The sequence below is a fragment of the Durio zibethinus genome, chromosome 9 (genome assembly GCF_047325235.1).
Source record: "Durio zibethinus cultivar Kanyao isolate XHJ-2024 chromosome 9, ASM4732523v1, whole genome shotgun sequence".
Lineage (NCBI taxonomy): Eukaryota > Viridiplantae > Streptophyta > Magnoliopsida > Malvales > Malvaceae > Durio > Durio zibethinus.
The window spans coordinates 2,235,068-2,251,034 of record NC_143170.1 but is presented as its reverse complement, the minus strand read 5'-3'; the positions used below and the strand labels follow the sequence as shown (position 1 = coordinate 2,251,034).

Below are 15,967 nucleotides of genomic sequence, written 5' to 3'. Positions count from 1 at the left end.
AATTAATAACTTATTTTGATGTAAAATAAAGAATAAAAATCTCTTTTAATACAATAAAAAATACAACAATTTATTTAAATAAAATTATAAAATTCAGTCGACTTTTTTTATTATTTTAATTAAAAAAAAAAGTGGTTAAATTTTTTTTAATTGCAATAGATATGGGGTCTTATAGTTATTCAAACCTACTTCTCAGCTTGCAAATATTAAAACTTAAAAGGTACGTTCAATATTTAAAGATGCATGCATCTCATTAGAATAAAATTTTCCTTCCAAAAAAAGAAAACTAATCAATTTTCAAGACTTTAATCATAATGTGAACGACAAGTCTAAGGTAAAGTCTTAATAAATTTGAAGTGCTGAAATTGTCATCTGATCTTCCTTAAAATATGTAAAGAGTTCCTAAAAAAAAAATAAAAAATTAAAGACTCATTTTGATTGGATTATATGTAGTTTTTAGGCAAGAATTAGCTCTCAATTAATAATTTTTTGATGGATTAGGTGGAGTGAAAGGTCCAGCTTATTATTAATTTTTGTTATCCATGAAGTCGTCCAAATACATAGAGTTTCCCTTCTTTTTTTTTTTTTTTTTAATTTAAGAGCAGAGAAAATTACCTCATCTTCAAAGTAAAGGCATACTGTCAATCTATAAGAAAATTTATAGATTTTTTTAATTATTTTCTTATAACTTTTTAAATTTACAAATTACCTACTAATAGTAAACCATGAAAATTTGGATATGAATGTTTTGCATTTAAATCTAAACTTTAATCACTTATGTCAATCTCTATTCACCCGTTTATTCTTTTTGTTTCTAAGGTTCTCTCTTCTTTCTACCGTCCAAGAACAGGTTTAAAACATGAGACATTTAAATTAGAAGCATAAATCTTAGTCGATATAACATGTTCTTGTTTTTCACTCTTGCATCTAAATTTATTATTATTATTATTATTATTATTCATAGATCGTCCAGAAATGGAAGGTGTGGGCGGAAGTGAAATGCAAGTATATATAAGTTAGGTATGGGTTGATTTGTGAGGATGCATATCTTCTATATTTAAACAGCCCCATCAAGAGTTATAAGGTTTGGGATAATTCGAGCGGGCTAAGTTAGCCTGGGATAATGATATCTCCTTGATGGGAAATATAACTGAAACTAATTATATGGATTCCATTTAACTTTTTTAGCTTTTTTTTTAAAATCTTTTTTAATCAAGGATTGAAATTGAGATCCCAATTTGAAATTTTCAATCTTGGAATCGATTCTAATATTATTAAACTAACGTCTCATCGTATTTTCTAACTTTCATGCATTCAGCGGTTCATTTTCTCTTCCACTTGCCATGCATGTCCAATGCCTTCTTATCTATTTGTCAACATCATGAAAATCGCATCCAATTTTTTGTCGTTTATGATCAAATATATATAATTATAAAACATTTCCTTAACTTGTTAGCAGCCAGCAGCCTTGTTAACTTCTGCACGTTTTCATTTTAAGAGCTTGCAACAACACCTATCAGCACTGCACACAGAAGACCAAGTGCGTTGACGCTTGGGGCTTTTCTTACAGTTGAATGGTTTTCGCAGTTCCTCCAATTATTTTTTCCTTTCATGAAAAAAAAAAGGGCAAAGAAAAAGATTGAATGGTTTGTATTAATGGATAGACATGCTTGAAGAATATGCTTATGAGCCCCAAATATTTTATCATTCCACAAGAGAGATGAGTAAAATGTTTAAATTTAATCTTCTATATTGGGGAGATATTAACCTGTTTGAGATTAACATTTTTTTCTATTGACAATATTAATGTTTGCCTACTCACAGACTGTTGGCATAAATTTGAGAATGATGGATGATTTTACAAGAAATTTCATGCAGCAGCAAAAGCAGCTTTTAGCCATGATTTTACTTTCCGCCTTCCACTGTAAAACTTACATTATCGAAGGCGAAGTTCAGCCAAAATTTTAATTTGACTACTTACCTTCTTTTCTGAAAAGCAAGTTGGTTAAATTTTTTATTTATTGCATGCATGGTATAAGGCAGCAAAAACGAAATTGCACTCTTACGTCTGGATGTTCATTGCCAGCTGGTTTTATTTTTTTTTGCTTACCAGTTTTAACTCTCTGCTCTCCTGCTGTCATGTGATCTTTGAATGGAAATTCGACATTTCCCTTGTTTTTCCAACAGTAGATACCAAGGCTAATTGAATGAAACTGAACATTCATCGAACTAAGATGTTTGCTGGGTGATACTACCTGGTTTGAAGTTTAGAGTCAAAACCTATGATGCGTAATTATTATTGAAAGACTTTGACAATAGATCTATGCTTACAGTGATGAGTTCAATTAGCCTTCGTATTATTCCTTCGTATTATTGGCAGTTGGCAGCTGGCAGCTAAATGGTGATGCAAATGTCGACTATGACCAGGAATTTAGCTGTGGTGGTTTGTCCATTCAAAAACAGGTATAAAGTACTGTGGCAACTTCTTGAACCCCCTGAAAAAATAACCATGAACTCGGAAAGTAATGTTAAGACACTGTTGCGAAGTTGATTTGCGAAATTAGGGTTTTTCAATTAATGTAACCCTTTTTTTTTTTTTTGTTGAAGAAAAACATTTGGGTCTTTAACAAACTAGGCCTGGAACACCAGGGGCACCTTGCTTGCTTTGTTCCTTCTCCAAGAGGCCATTGTTGATGGGATTGCCTCGTCGCTTCTCCAAAAGACATAGTCCAGCGAGGGCATCCTCTCTTTCGCTTGCTCCTGCTTGGAGAGGCCTAGACAATCAAGGGCCGCCCTTGGGCTCATCACCAGATTCACAGGGTTCCAGGTAACTGCAATAATCACCCAGTCAACAAGGAAAGACAATGGGCAGAAAGGAAGCTGGGTTTCCTGAGGGTCAAAAAATGATGAAAATGATCTGCAGATTGTCTGGTAAATCACTGATCTGATGTAACAATATCGCTATTTTTTGCTTTATGAAATAGCAAAGTTAGGCCCATGGGCGGCCTCAGGAAACAAACTTTGCTGAACATTGCCGAAAACATATGGGGAGGTTGATGAATTTCAGGGACATTTTACCCAGGGGCTTCGCAGAAATTGGATGCATAATTGACAAACATATGCATTATGTGTCATTCTCATCTGGAAAAAATATTGTCTCAAATAAATCATGTTAAATAGTTTCTTCGATCTAAAAACACAAATGACAGGTTTGATTATCTTAGGTAAAAACAACGAAAAGAGTCTATTTTCAATTAAAAGTTAGGAATCTATTGCTAAAGAAGGATAGAACACAACTTTGTCACAGTTGGATTATTGCTGGAATTTATATACCTTGATCATGCTACACCTATAAGTAAAACACCCGCAAAAAAGATAAGCTCAAAATTGGTCAAATGGCCAGAAAATTTCAACTAGATATTCTGGAATTCTTTTTCTTTCAAAATTTTTTATGTAAGAACCATCAAACAAAATTTTACTTACAAAAATTCGGGAATTCTATCACTTCCTGTTCACATGGAAAACAATGATACTTTTGCAAGCTCTGGAGACTAGATGTGACATGCTAGCTAGCATGCTCAGGTCAGTAGCATCATCTGATTCAGTTGGTGGCGCAGCATTAGGTTGTTTTAACTTCAAGCATCGCAATACCTAGTTGAAGAGAGCTTCGATGGTATTGTCATCGTAGGAATGGATCATTCGAATCAACTCAGAGTAACCTATTTCTTCTAGCATGACCCAGCAAGCCATTGCTGTCTTAAACCTGTCGGGACTTTTTACCCAATGTTGAGCCCGCCATTCTATTGAGAGGGACTCTTTCCAGAGAGTAGAAAAGCAAGAAGCCTTAAAGAGTCCTATTCCAGGCATGTTCCTGCCGTTGAGAGTTAAACAAGATAACTAGAAAAGTTGATCAGGAAATTAAAACTTATGCGGTGGGATTTTGGTGACGAATTATTTACAAACCAGCCGGTGGCTGAGTGCACTGGTTTGTTTTCACCTTTAAATGAACTAGTTTGCATTACAAAAACAAAAACAAACCATAAGAAAGAAGTATCATGAAACTTAGTCATTCTAGTCGTTGGAAGTTACTTTTGAATACATATAAAACACATAAATACATAATGACCGATGTAAGCAATAATACTTACTATACTTAATTTTTATCCCACTAGATGGAAATTGAAGATCTTCTGCCCCGACTTTAAGTCCACAGATAACAACAAATCAGCCATGAGCTAAGGGATGACAGATAGCTGCCAAGACCAGTGAACCTGAAATTCCACTTTCAGGTGGTTAATATCTGGGCTGGGCACTTTATTCATTCCTAACCTAAAATACTGTTCAAACATTGAACCAACTGCGTCATACTTAATTGCTTCTTTTAGAGTCTTGCATTACGTATATGTTGTTTCAAAATTGGCCGAATGTACTCATGGTAACCATCTGGCACAACGGTTTCATTTAAAGGATCCTTCCATGCTTCATCATAGAGTTTTTGATATACATTTCCATCATAGCAGCCAAGAATTGAGCCAAGGTAGTGATCAGTGTAGTTGAATGCATCAACCAGGGCAATAACACTTGGACGGACCTAAGATTAAAGGAGATCAGAACCAGTGGACACCAGTAGCCTTCCAAGCTGAGCACTGTATTAACTAAATCGAATTAATGAAACAAACCTGGGAATACAATAATCTGAGTTGTTCGTTTGCTAGTGCGCCTTGCTTGGGGCTAATGGAGCCAGTGGAGATGAAATCACCGAGATGTTTGTGTAAAAGATACAAAGCATATATATTACAGAGTGTCTCCAACTGTCGTTTCACTCCCTTTCCTGGTATGTCTTGTTGCAGTTTCTCAATGAACCTGAAAAAGAAGTTCTTAGAAAACTTTTGAGAAAACAAAAGAAGCAGCCAAGAATAAGTGGATCCCATGTATCGAAGTTCAACTTTTGCAGCCAATTCCTTAAAAATTGCCCTGAAAATTAGGGATTAGAGTTTGGCTCCTTCCACCCACAAAATAAATCATTTCATAGGACCTTATGCAGAGCACCACAATAAGAAACCTCATTAAATATTAATTTCGTGCCCCCAACATTCTGAGTTAATAAGACTGGAGAGGCTTACTTGGAAACAATAATCAACTGACAATGAGCAACTGCAGCCTCAACTAAATCAGCTGAGAGTTCAGCAAAACCTGAAGAAAAACAAAAAGAATGTGGGAGAACATTAAACTTGTGGACTTCAACAACTTTAACACAGAGAGGCTACTGCACAACCTTTGCCTTATAGCATTGAACCTATTTGTTCACCATATATCATAACAAAATGATGTTTATTAAAACTCAACCAAAATTTTTAAATTATATGACTCAGAGTATGCCAAATTTTATGGTAAGAATTGAAAGCATGACCATCTACTAGTCGAGCATGCAACAGTTATCTTGGTTGAAGAACATGACAAGAAAAATAACTGACAAAAGAGAATGCTTATTGCTCAATCAAGGTAGAAAGAATATACCCTCTTCTGGATTTGAAAATTTGCTAAGGCTTTTAGCACAGGCAACAGACATCCTAGCGGCCCTCGCTTCAAATGCCTCCAATATTACACTAGGCTTTAGCCAATCCTCAGCTGCAAGCCAACAGAAGGAATGAAATAATTATATTGTTATTTACCCAAACCGATATTAATTTGTCAACTAGTATGAACTGATGTATGATTAGCAACTAGAAGACTAATCTATAGATTAAGGACCAGCCAACTCACTCAGACATATTGGGCAAACCCTAATTAATGTTTGTAAAAATGACAATTTTCAATCTTCCAGAACGTGAAAATTCAAAAAGCAAATATAAGTTTGAAACAAGCTCAAGAGAGTAAAAAAAAAATAAAACAAATACCCCTTTGAACTTCACAATTGCATTGCATGAGGTGTTCTACTCCTCCCATGTAGGCTGTTGTCCCAACAGGGTTCTTCCCAGATCCCAGCTGGGAAACGGTCTTCATTAGAAACCTTGCAACCTACAGAAATGTTTCAGCTTACATTGTCAATGAATGGCACCCCATCATCATTAAAAACACATCTAAGGATTTTAGATTGGTTCTCTATTTTCAATTGTGATACTTCTTTCATGTTCTTTACTATTAGATTCATCCAATTATCATAAGATACCAAGAAACACCAGAAATACTAGCTAATAAGATATTGAAGTAAAAGATTCTCAAAACAGATAGCAAGACATGTTACTCAGATTAAGTCTCCATTAGAACATTGGAATTCATCCCTGACCATCTAAAAGAACAAATGAAGATGATGAAAGGTGTTGATAATAAAAGTTACAATATTTCACATTTGACACACCTGTAAAAGCAGCACAATATTGTCTCCTTCATAAGTACAGGCGGGGATATAAACTGCAAATAACTCAGGTAGCCCACTGCTAGAAAGATAACCATGACCACCGCATAGTTTTCGGCATTCTTCAATCGCATCCTGCAACCATAGTTATTTTAGTCAAGCTAAAAGCATACCAAAAAAATACTAAAATGTTATTATTTTGTAATGAATGTCAATTTTTAAAAGCTAGGAAAGACCATTTATGCCATCAAAATGGTGATAGAGGCACTTTAATACAAAATAACTGGCCAACCAAAATATATTAAGCTACAGTAATATTTGACAGAGTAGAAAAATAATCAAAAACATTTATGTGAAGGAATAGTGAAGATTAGCAATAGTGACATACTGCAGTTGCAGAAGTAGTAACAGATTTTAACCCTGCAGTACATGCATGAGCCTCAGGTAATGTGGAGAAATCACTGGCTTCCAATCTTTGGGTCACATCAGTGTATAACCATTTCAGCCATTCACCAACAAATTTGAAAGCATAGGCAGAAGCAAGCAAAGGAAAGAGTCTACTTTGCTGAGTTTTATAGTTAATCACCTGAAACAAAATAAATAAATGTAAAAGCATTACATGCATCAGCCTTTACGAAATGTAAAATTGGTTCTGAAACTTCAGCAGGGGTAACTCAGATACTTTTCAACACAATTATTTGAAAGTTTCTATGGGAAAGAAAAAGCCAGTAGAATTTATAAGTGATCATAAAAGGTAGCTGTATACAACAATCTGTACTTGATATAGCATGTATATGTGCATAAGATCCAAAAAACAATAGTACCTGGGTCTCGGGACCACCATTCTGTGAACCAAATTGTCTACGAACAGCACTATACCTTGTTGCAATACAAACTGCCCTCGATAAAGCACGAGAAGCATCAGATACAATTGTTTGTCGGACATAGACCATAGTACCATAAACCAACTGGCGAGGAACATCAGATTGCATATATTTCCCTTCTCTTGTAACCTGAGAAACACTGAGAGAGGAAACAAACAAAAAAAGTAAACTTCAGAACAGTCAGCTAGTTTATCCAGGAAAATCACATTATAGGAGTGACATTTCAGCTCAGGTTATCACTTTTTGGCTCCCTTTTGGGTAGTTTTCTTCTATTGAGGAAAGAAATTTTATAAATTTTAGATTTCTGAGCAGAGTCTAAAACTTCTTTAGTGTTAAGTGAAGTAGCAGAAAATTTCCCAGCTTTGCCACTTCACTCAGGACCACTGCTCATTACGAGAATCATTCAAGAAAGACTTATTCAAAAGATATTTCCCACCATGCAATTTCCTCCACAAGATTGAATGGCTATATTAAATTCCCTCCACAAGATGGGCCGACCAGAAAAACATCAAATGACAGATGAAATATTAGCCTTCAGAAAAAGAAGCAGACAAGAGTGACAAAGACATAGAGAGGCTTGATTAGAGAACAAACCGCATTAGCATTTGGTTCCTTGGAATGCGCACATGATCAAATCTCAGAACACCATTGTCCATGCTGTTATATGCTCCACTTCCAAATTTCATTCCTACATCACCAACCGTTATGCCTGGAAGAGATGAGTGATCATCCAAACTACGCAGCTGGACAATAAAACCTGGAAAAAGGGAATTTATGAATTAATATCTTAAATAACAGCTACATAAGTAAGTTTATACACTTGGCACTTACCATGCACTCCATGGTCTTGTCCATCTATTATAAGACGAGCATAAACCACAGCATGTGTGGATACTTTACCCAATCCACCAGGCCACCACTATTAGTAACAAAAACCACATTAGATAATGCTAAGTAAAGAAAATACAAGGAGATCAATATAAGAACACAACATATAACGAAGAACAAAAAGTACCTATAAGGAAACTACACATTGCAAATGAGAAAAAAGAGGAGAGAGGATTATGCTTGAGGATGTATCAGACTAAAATCCATTGAGAATGACCATTGAAGCACCACTCATGATATATAACTTAGTATGTATAATTAATCAATGCCAAAGAATGAATTAGTCAAAGAGTGTTAACCATTTTACTCACTTTGCTTGAAGTCAATGTGGGACTATGAATAACAAATTCATCAGCCTGAGGATCAAATTTTGCAGTAGTCTCAAGCCCTTGGACATTGGAGCCATGACCGAGTTCAGTTTGTGCATAGCATCCAATTATTTGCATCTTATATGCCATTGGCAGCCATTTTTGCTGCTGCTCCTCAGTTCCTTGCCCTTTAATAGCAGGTATAAACATTCCCTATCAAGAAATATACATTAGTAGGTTAAAACTAGGTTTGAATGATGAAGCATTTAAAGCCCATAAATCAGCACAAAGAGATAATCATTTTATATTAAATTAGGTAAACTAGATTTGAATGATGAAGTTAACCAAGGTATGTTGCATTTTCCAAACATATTGATTAGCATAAAAGTGGCATATGCAGTACTTCCAAAGGTTAGAAATAGGAAAAGAGAAATAGAACTTACCCAGTGAAGATCAGTGAAAGCAGGCTGATCCACATTAAACCTTAATGTTTGGGCCTCCTCTTCTGTCATAGAAGATTTTAATATTAATCAGATATCTAAGGGAAAAATCAATTTAGAAAAAGAGACACCCAGCTGAAAACAAACCAGAAAGACGAAGCTCAATTATCCGCTTCCATGCATGAGCAGCTTTTCTCAAAGTATCTTTAAACAAGTCCTTCCTACTTAGCATAGTTCTGTTATCCTTTCGAAAGACCTAGAGAAAATAGAAACAAGATTAATTAAATATGGAAGAATTGACATTAAAATGCCAAAATGAAAAGTGACTCTACTCTTTTAGGTCAGTGAAGGAGGGAAAAATTAGGAATATTGAATATCAGGACAGAAACTAAAAAAGAAAATAACAAGAAGTTCAATGGCAGAGAGCCAGTCCACCAGTTGAAAAGAACTCCGTAAATCATATCTTTGCTTTAGTTCACTTTTCAATTATGCTAACTCCTTGGAACTACCAAGCATCAGAAATCAACAATAAAAGTCTAAGCAGAACTGAAGGTAAATTATCAAATTTCCTCCATATTTCTTCTCCCTAGAATTTAACTTAAGACCTTACTCTTATATTCTTCAACACAGCTCAAGAGTTAATAGTCAAATGGCAAACAGAAACAAGAGAACCTCAAATTAAGATACAGATGAAAGTTATCCTAAGTCCAAGGATCAAAACAAGAAATCATTATTCTTTGTCCGTAGCTAAGCAGCTTAAGAACATCAAATTTCACGTTGTTTCAACATCCTGAATGATGATGCACATTTAACAGACAGAAATAGAATACTGAATTTAAGACATCAAACAAAAAATTGGATTTCTTCCTACATTTTTGTGAGAAACCAACAGTAAAACACATGTTGTTATAAGAGATTATTTTAAACAATATCTTTTCAAACCAATTAACAACAAGACGCCAAAATCCAAACTTTAGCTCCGTTCTTTTCCCACATGTTCTCGGGAACCAAACAATAAGAAACACCAAACAGAAAATTGGATTTCCTCCTACATTTTCGTGAGAAACAAACAGTAAAACACATGTTGATATAAGAGATTATTGTAAACAATATCTTTTCAAACCAATTAACAACAAGACCCCAAATTCCAAACTTTAGCTTCGTTCTTTTCCCACATGTTCTCGGGAACCAAACATAAAGAAACAACAAACAGAAAATTGGATTTCTTCCTACATTTTCGTGAGAAACAAACAGTAAAACAAATGTTATTACAAGGGATTATTTTAAACAATAGCTTTTCAAACTAATTAACAACAAGACGCCAAAGCCCAAACATTGGCTTCATTCTTTTCGGACATGTTCTCGGGAACCAAACAGAAAGTAAATTAGGTCAGAAATTAAACGAATCACTGGCAAAGAATAGTGAACCAATAATATATTTCTAGCATTAGAATTTCTGTCGAAATTAGAATTAGAAGTCCAGTACCTTACTATAATTTCCTCGAAACCAAACACAGAGGAAACCAAAAGATATTAATCTAAAGAAAACAAAAGAAAAATAAACGGATCATGCAACAATAAAAGCCCAGTAATTTAAAAAATAATAATAATAAATTCTTAAAACATAAAGCTTTGCTTTCATAAACCTTTCACCGACATATTTTAGGTAACAAGAAATCAAAGGAAAAAAAAAACATAAGAGAAACACTAAATCACCGGATCACTAGCGACGAGACGAGAAACTCGATCGGAGATTTCATACGCGTGACGAGAACCAGCCCAAACGATCTTCATCTCCTCCACATCGAACTCCGCCTTTCGCCTCTCCTCCGCGAGGTAATCCACTGCCTCCATTTTTTCTCGATTCGAGTCAAAAAAAAAAAAAAACAGAGAATTTGTATTTTTATTTTGGTTACGGACAAAAAAAGATGAAACAAAGAAACTGATCAAAAGCGCAAGAAAAATAGGAATAGATGAATTGGATATAAATACAGAAATATATAGAAATAAAAATCCTTCGCCTTTTTTTGGCTCGATATTACTTAATAAGATTATAGGAGTAGATATGGCTGAAATAATGTTGACGTTGCACATTTATCCTTGTCAGACATCTTTTTTTTATTTTCTTTTTTTTTTTTTACTGACTTAAAAAAATTAAAAGGTAATCTATTCACACGTGAAAGTCAAAATTTTAATTAAAGAAAAGTATAATTTTTGACTAAATCTAAAAGCTGTTACTAAATTTAATAATTTTGACTAAGTCAAATTTTTAATTACAATTCCATTTTTTATAATGTATAAACCCTGAAATTTTATATAGTAAATTTATTTATTTATTTATTCCTTACTTTATTATACCTTTGCTGACATATTTAATGACCCAATTATTGGCTAGTTAGAATATTTCCATCTTTGTTTTCTTGGGATAAACATGTTATTCACCTGCTGTTTAAATAATAATAATAATAATAATAGTATCCTATATACATTGGTTAGGTGGTGAAATAACAAAATTTTTATTTAAATAAAAGTTAAAAGAAAAAAATTAAAAAAAATTAGGATGAATTGAAAACATGAAAGAGAAAAAAATGTAAATAACTTAAGTAGAGCAGATTACGATTATTTAGGAAGAAGAAAAAATAAACAAAAAAAATTTAATTTAAAATATATAAATTAAAATCTTATTTTGAAAAAAAAAATTAATATACTCTTGCTATTATATAAGTTTTTTTTTTTTTTTTATCAATTCACTCATTAAATTAATTTCCCGTTAACTTGTGATAACCAACTTATTAATTGCACCCAAATTTTGATAAATAAATGTAATGCCCAACCTAACCACCTCAACTGCCAATATTTCTATCGTAATTAGATTGAACAAAGGTCAGAGGAACAATTTACGAATACCCAAAATAACAAATGTAGTCAATTGTATGGAAGAGGAGAAAAAAATGGTCCACGAACACGACTCCAACACTATTTTAGTGAAAGGGCTTTAGCTTTTAAGTCAAGATTGGTAATTGTTTTCCAGGACTTCTTGTCCTTGAAAACACCAGCGATTGTTGACTGACATTTAGACGAGTTTCTATGTCAAATAAGAAATTTATACGTATAATAATTTTTTAATTATGTAAATATTAAAATATAAAGTTCAAGTTCAAGAATAAATTAAAGGTTAAAAAGAAAATACTGAGTTGTTATCAAGCCACTTGTGAATCTGCCGGCCAGTTTTTGCCCCGTAAACCTACGGCTTGTTTAGCTTAATAATTTAAAATATAATACTATAAAATAACATAAATTTAATATAAAAAATAAATATAAAAATAATATGAATTAAAATTTTAATAATAATTATATATAATTTTAATAAAATTAAATATATATTTTATATTTTTATATCGAACATAAATTTTAATATATAATTTTTATATAAAATATAATATAAATACAAAAATTTATATAAAATACCCAAACCCAGAAATTTCATAGACATGTGACAAAGGGACAACGAATGATAATGGATGGTTCATTTTAGGTGGGAGTGGGGGAAGCACAATTATGGGTTGTCTTGAAACCGATTCTATCCAAAGAATGAGAAGCATGGGCAGAGCAGGACTACAGTCCCTTAGGTATGAAAATGAACTAAATAAATGGGGAAGTTAGCCGCTGTACCATATATATAAAACATAATGGATCATCCATCTTCCAATTCATATTTCATCAATTTCATGTTAACGATTATAACCATTTTTGCTTTTGGCACTAATGAAAGTTTTCTTTTGACAAATAACAACCTTGACTAGCTTCAATGCTCTGTGCAGCAGTGGGTGAAACCCAAATTCTTCCGAGACCCGGTGCTCATTGAACAAAAGCTCCGTAAGTGGCAATATGGCATATCAGTTGGATCATCTAGAAATATAAGAAACGAGCTTGATCGCAGAATAGTCCTTGTGTCTGTCTGACTGAAACACTTTGTTAAGCAGTGGAGATCAAAAGCACGAATATAGACATGCCTCTCAAGAACTGAACCGGTGAAATTCTATCAAGTAGGTTATAAATGAGTATATGTCACAATGCACTCTGAGTTCGGCTGGAACATAAACCAAATTTTCTCATAACCCCAATACTCTCTGCTATTGTTGAACCAGCAGTCCCAACAAAACCAAGTGAAGCACAACTACAAACTGTTTCCTCTATATATAGGAGTACATCAGGTAATTTATCAGGAGAGCAATGCTTCTCCAGCTTGGCCACTCCATTCATGCTTGCAGGAGCAGATTCAAACCTCAGGCCATGTCTTGCAAGAGAAAGTTTCTTTGCCGTATTCGTCACCAATAGATCTTCTTCTCTCAGAAAATACAGCTTAAAATTCACTGAATCGCTAGCCAAATCACCCAAGTAAATATCAGTCCAATTACCTTGAGGGAGATCAGTCACCACAAAAATATGTATTGGTCGAGAACCTGCCTGTCTTAATGAATCTAATTTTTGTTTTAAACCCAAAAAAGTAGCTTTCCAGTGGTTCTTGAACTGCCCATCTAGCAGCCTAAGCTGTGCACAGAGAAAAGGAGCCTTTATGGTCTGAGCAGCAAACTGCTTTCCTGAGTTTATAATTTCAGGGACAAATGGAAGGAATTCAATCTTTTTAATTAAAGATTTTATCCTTGGATCTCCTGTTGCTTTTTGGATATCAATATAGAGCTCTGTACCTTTATATGAGGCTGTGAAAAGGCTTCCAAATGCCAGAACAGTGGCTGATGCAGCTTCACTACCAGGCCCAAGAGCCTTACATACATCTCTACGTCTTCTAACAAACGAAAATTTCTTTTTCTTCTTGAGTTGTTCATCAGGTTGGAATGAATCTAGTGCCCCATCCACTTCATCATTTTGATACGTCCAAACTGTTGTTCTACAATCTTCATCTACAGCAAACAAACATCTATCTATATTACCATCAATCCCAGATAGCAGAGAGCCACATTGCTTAAGGCTATCAACCAGAGACAATCGTGCATTCAATTCACTGGAGCAAGCCAAATCAATGTTCAAACCACACCACAATGACACAAAAACCCTGAAATCTATGGCCCGAACAAGTGAAGAGGACAGTAGTGAATGAATATCAATGATATCAGCCATGGAGACATACCTGCAACGAGAGGTAGAATGTATAACTGAAACATAACCTAGATGCTCCATGGAGTTAAAGCAATACTGAATTTGTTTAGTGACTGAAACTTCTTGCATTTAATCAGCAGCAGCATTGCCAAAAAGAACCTAAAATTTGTTTTCTTGAAATAACCTGAAATAATTTAGTGACTTACTTGTTCAATATTCATTAGAAATGAGAGGGAAATTAAAGGCCTATGTTCAGAAGTTTACAATTACAACGAAATTTTAACTTGAGAAAAACTATTTCTTTATGCTCAAAGTGACATGACAAGAACATGATAGAAAAAATAAATACAAAGATGATGTGATTTAAAGTTTTAATAATAACTATACATAGATTTAACAAAACAAGTAAAATATATTTTATATTTTTGTGTCGATAGTGACATGCAATTTTCTTATAAAATATGGCATAATTACACGAATGTACCAAAAAAAAAATATAGAGACAAGATTCGAACGTACATCATTTTCTCTTGAAGTAAAGGATTTTTTTTTTTTTATCAGCAATCAAATTTAACACATGTTGCCACCACAATGTAGAAGAAAACCAATAAAAGAAAAGCAATCTAAAGGGTAAAAATACTAAATCCCAGAATTCAAACATAGAAAATTCTACAAATTACTAGAGAAATTAATTGAAATGGAAATATAAACAAAGAAAGTGGGCAATACTCGGTTACCTCCCAGTTGTAATGAGCTTAATGACATGATCCCAAACGGAAACCCGGATCTCTTTAGGACTCTGAACCCTAAACTTGGGGCAGCTACCAAGAGCCACGGCATGGTGATCAAGGATCGGAGGGACAATCAAGGTACGGTTCAAAATACTAGCAATTAAAATTGCATTTTTGAACTCAGAAAGCTGGTTGCTAAACCCACTATGAGGCGCATACCACAAGAATTTCTCCCCCTGAATTTGAGTTTTGCAATGTGGGTATTGGAGGGATAGGGCTATGTTTATGGTTTTGGAAGAGGTTGAGAAGACGGATTTGGGAAAGGAAGTGGAAGTGAGGAAGAAGAAAAAGAGGAGAGAAAGGAGAAAGAGTGAGAAGAAAAAGAATGCATATCTGCGCAGTTGTTGCTGCTGTTGGGATTTGTTTCTGCTCCATCGTTTGGGAGAGGCAATGATTCTGTTGAGAATGAACATGTTTTTTTTTGGGTTTTGTAGGCGGTGGCCGATGGGTTTTTCGGCCGTTTTGATGATGTACTGCCTGAACTCTCGGAAATTGCTTGGTTTTTGCCTCTACGGGGTGGGCTTTGATGGGCCTTTAATTGCTACTTGATTGGGTGTGCTATCGATTTTTCAGTCTTGTGGGAATGAAGGGCCCTTCAGGTTTATCGATTTTCATAGTTGGGCAATCGTATATGCAAAACCGTAGGTCAAGTCCCAGAAGCGAGAAGAAAACTGGTAAAACCAGGTTACAGGGGAACTGCATGTGCAACGCCCAAGAGCTTGCCCTTCCATCATAACCAGTCTCCTTATCAACAACTTTGTCGAGAAATAAGACTACGATACCTCTTGTAACACCAGCAGAACTATTATCCATATCCATACTTTGGGTTCTTTCAATGTGTTGTGCATTATATGCAGGCAATTTTGTAGGTGATGTGATTCTTGAGCTGCAGGCGGGAGGGGATGGGAGAAGTAGACGAGGCCTTCCTTTAAAAAACAGAGGGACTGGAGGTAGTCGCAGAGCTCATCCTTCGTATCGAGCGAGAAATGGAAAGATAAGGACTGAGGTTGAAGAGCAAAGGAGAGAGGAAGAGCGTGTATTGGCCATGGAACATAGAGCAGGATGAGGGAACTTGGATTCCTAGTCAATTCCATCTGTGTTCTGATTGCTGAATGCATACTGTTGAGTGAGGAATAGAAGAAGAGTACTCGATTGTTGCACGACTTTGAGCTAGCGCGCAGCA

General features: G+C 34.6%; 2 protein-coding genes and 1 long non-coding RNA gene across 5 annotated transcripts; all 3 read right to left on the bottom strand.

Moving 5' to 3' along the window:
* Positions 1–1,355: 1,355 nt before the first annotated feature.
* Positions 1,356–2,470, bottom strand: LOC149516704 (uncharacterized). Of its 2 annotated transcripts, none has more exons than XR_016344953.1 (3): positions 2,332–2,470; positions 2,111–2,255; positions 1,356–1,606 (listed from the first exon to the last, which is right to left on the bottom strand). It is a non-coding gene; the product is annotated as an uncharacterized LOC149516704 (long non-coding RNA). The 2 variants fall into 2 exon arrangements; XR_016344954.1 differs by having other exon boundaries at positions 2,111–2,251; positions 2,332–2,451.
* Positions 2,471–3,938: 1,468 nt separating this feature from the next.
* Positions 3,939–10,831, bottom strand: LOC111305297 (peroxisomal acyl-coenzyme A oxidase 1-like). 2 transcript variants are annotated; one of them, XM_089765375.1, is made up of 15 exons: positions 10,592–10,831; positions 10,362–10,413; positions 9,023–9,131; positions 8,879–8,940; positions 8,439–8,648; positions 8,071–8,158; positions 7,834–7,996; positions 7,180–7,378; positions 6,744–6,941; positions 6,359–6,490; positions 5,898–6,018; positions 5,518–5,628; positions 5,124–5,193; positions 4,680–4,863; positions 3,939–4,591 (listed from the first exon to the last, which is right to left on the bottom strand). In XM_089765375.1, exons 1-15 carry the CDS (start codon positions 10,633–10,635, stop codon positions 4,382–4,384), a joined length of 1,953 nt encoding a protein of 650 aa, XP_089621501.1. In that variant the 5' UTR covers positions 10,636–10,831; the 3' UTR covers positions 3,939–4,381. The 2 variants fall into 2 exon arrangements, with proteins under 2 accessions (XP_089621501.1, XP_022758421.2); XM_022902686.2 differs by lacking the exon at positions 10,362–10,413.
* Positions 10,832–12,551: 1,720 nt separating this feature from the next.
* LOC111305284 (O-fucosyltransferase family protein) lies at positions 12,552–15,863 on the bottom strand. Its single transcript, XM_022902663.2, has 2 exons — positions 14,731–15,863; positions 12,552–14,024 (listed from the first exon to the last, which is right to left on the bottom strand). The coding sequence occupies exons 1-2, from the start codon at positions 15,195–15,197 to the stop codon at positions 12,944–12,946; spliced, it is 1,548 nt and encodes a 515-aa protein (XP_022758398.1). The 5' UTR covers positions 15,198–15,863; the 3' UTR covers positions 12,552–12,943.
* Between the last annotated feature and the right edge of the window lie 104 nt (positions 15,864–15,967).

Bases quoted from the DNA above. Each gene is read 5' to 3' on its own strand.
- LOC111305284 (XM_022902663.2), bottom strand. From the start codon at position 15,197: ATGTTCATTCTCAACAGAATCATTGCCTCTCCCAAACGATGGAGCAGA. The intron at 14,025-14,730 runs GTAACCGAGTAT...CTCTCGTTGCAG, and splicing joins AAGCTCATTACAACTGGGAG to GTATGTCTCCATGGCTGATA.
- LOC111305297 (XM_022902686.2), bottom strand. From the start codon at position 10,729: ATGGAGGCAGTGGATTACCTCGCGGAGGAGAGGCGAAAGGCGGAGTTC. The intron at 6,942-7,179 runs GTACTATTGTTT...ATTTTGTTTCAG, and splicing joins ATGGTGGTCCCGAGACCCAG to GTGATTAACTATAAAACTCA. The intron at 5,194-5,517 runs GTATATTCTTTC...GTTTTTCTTCAG, and splicing joins ATTTTCAAATCCAGAAGAGG to GTTTTGCTGAACTCTCAGCT.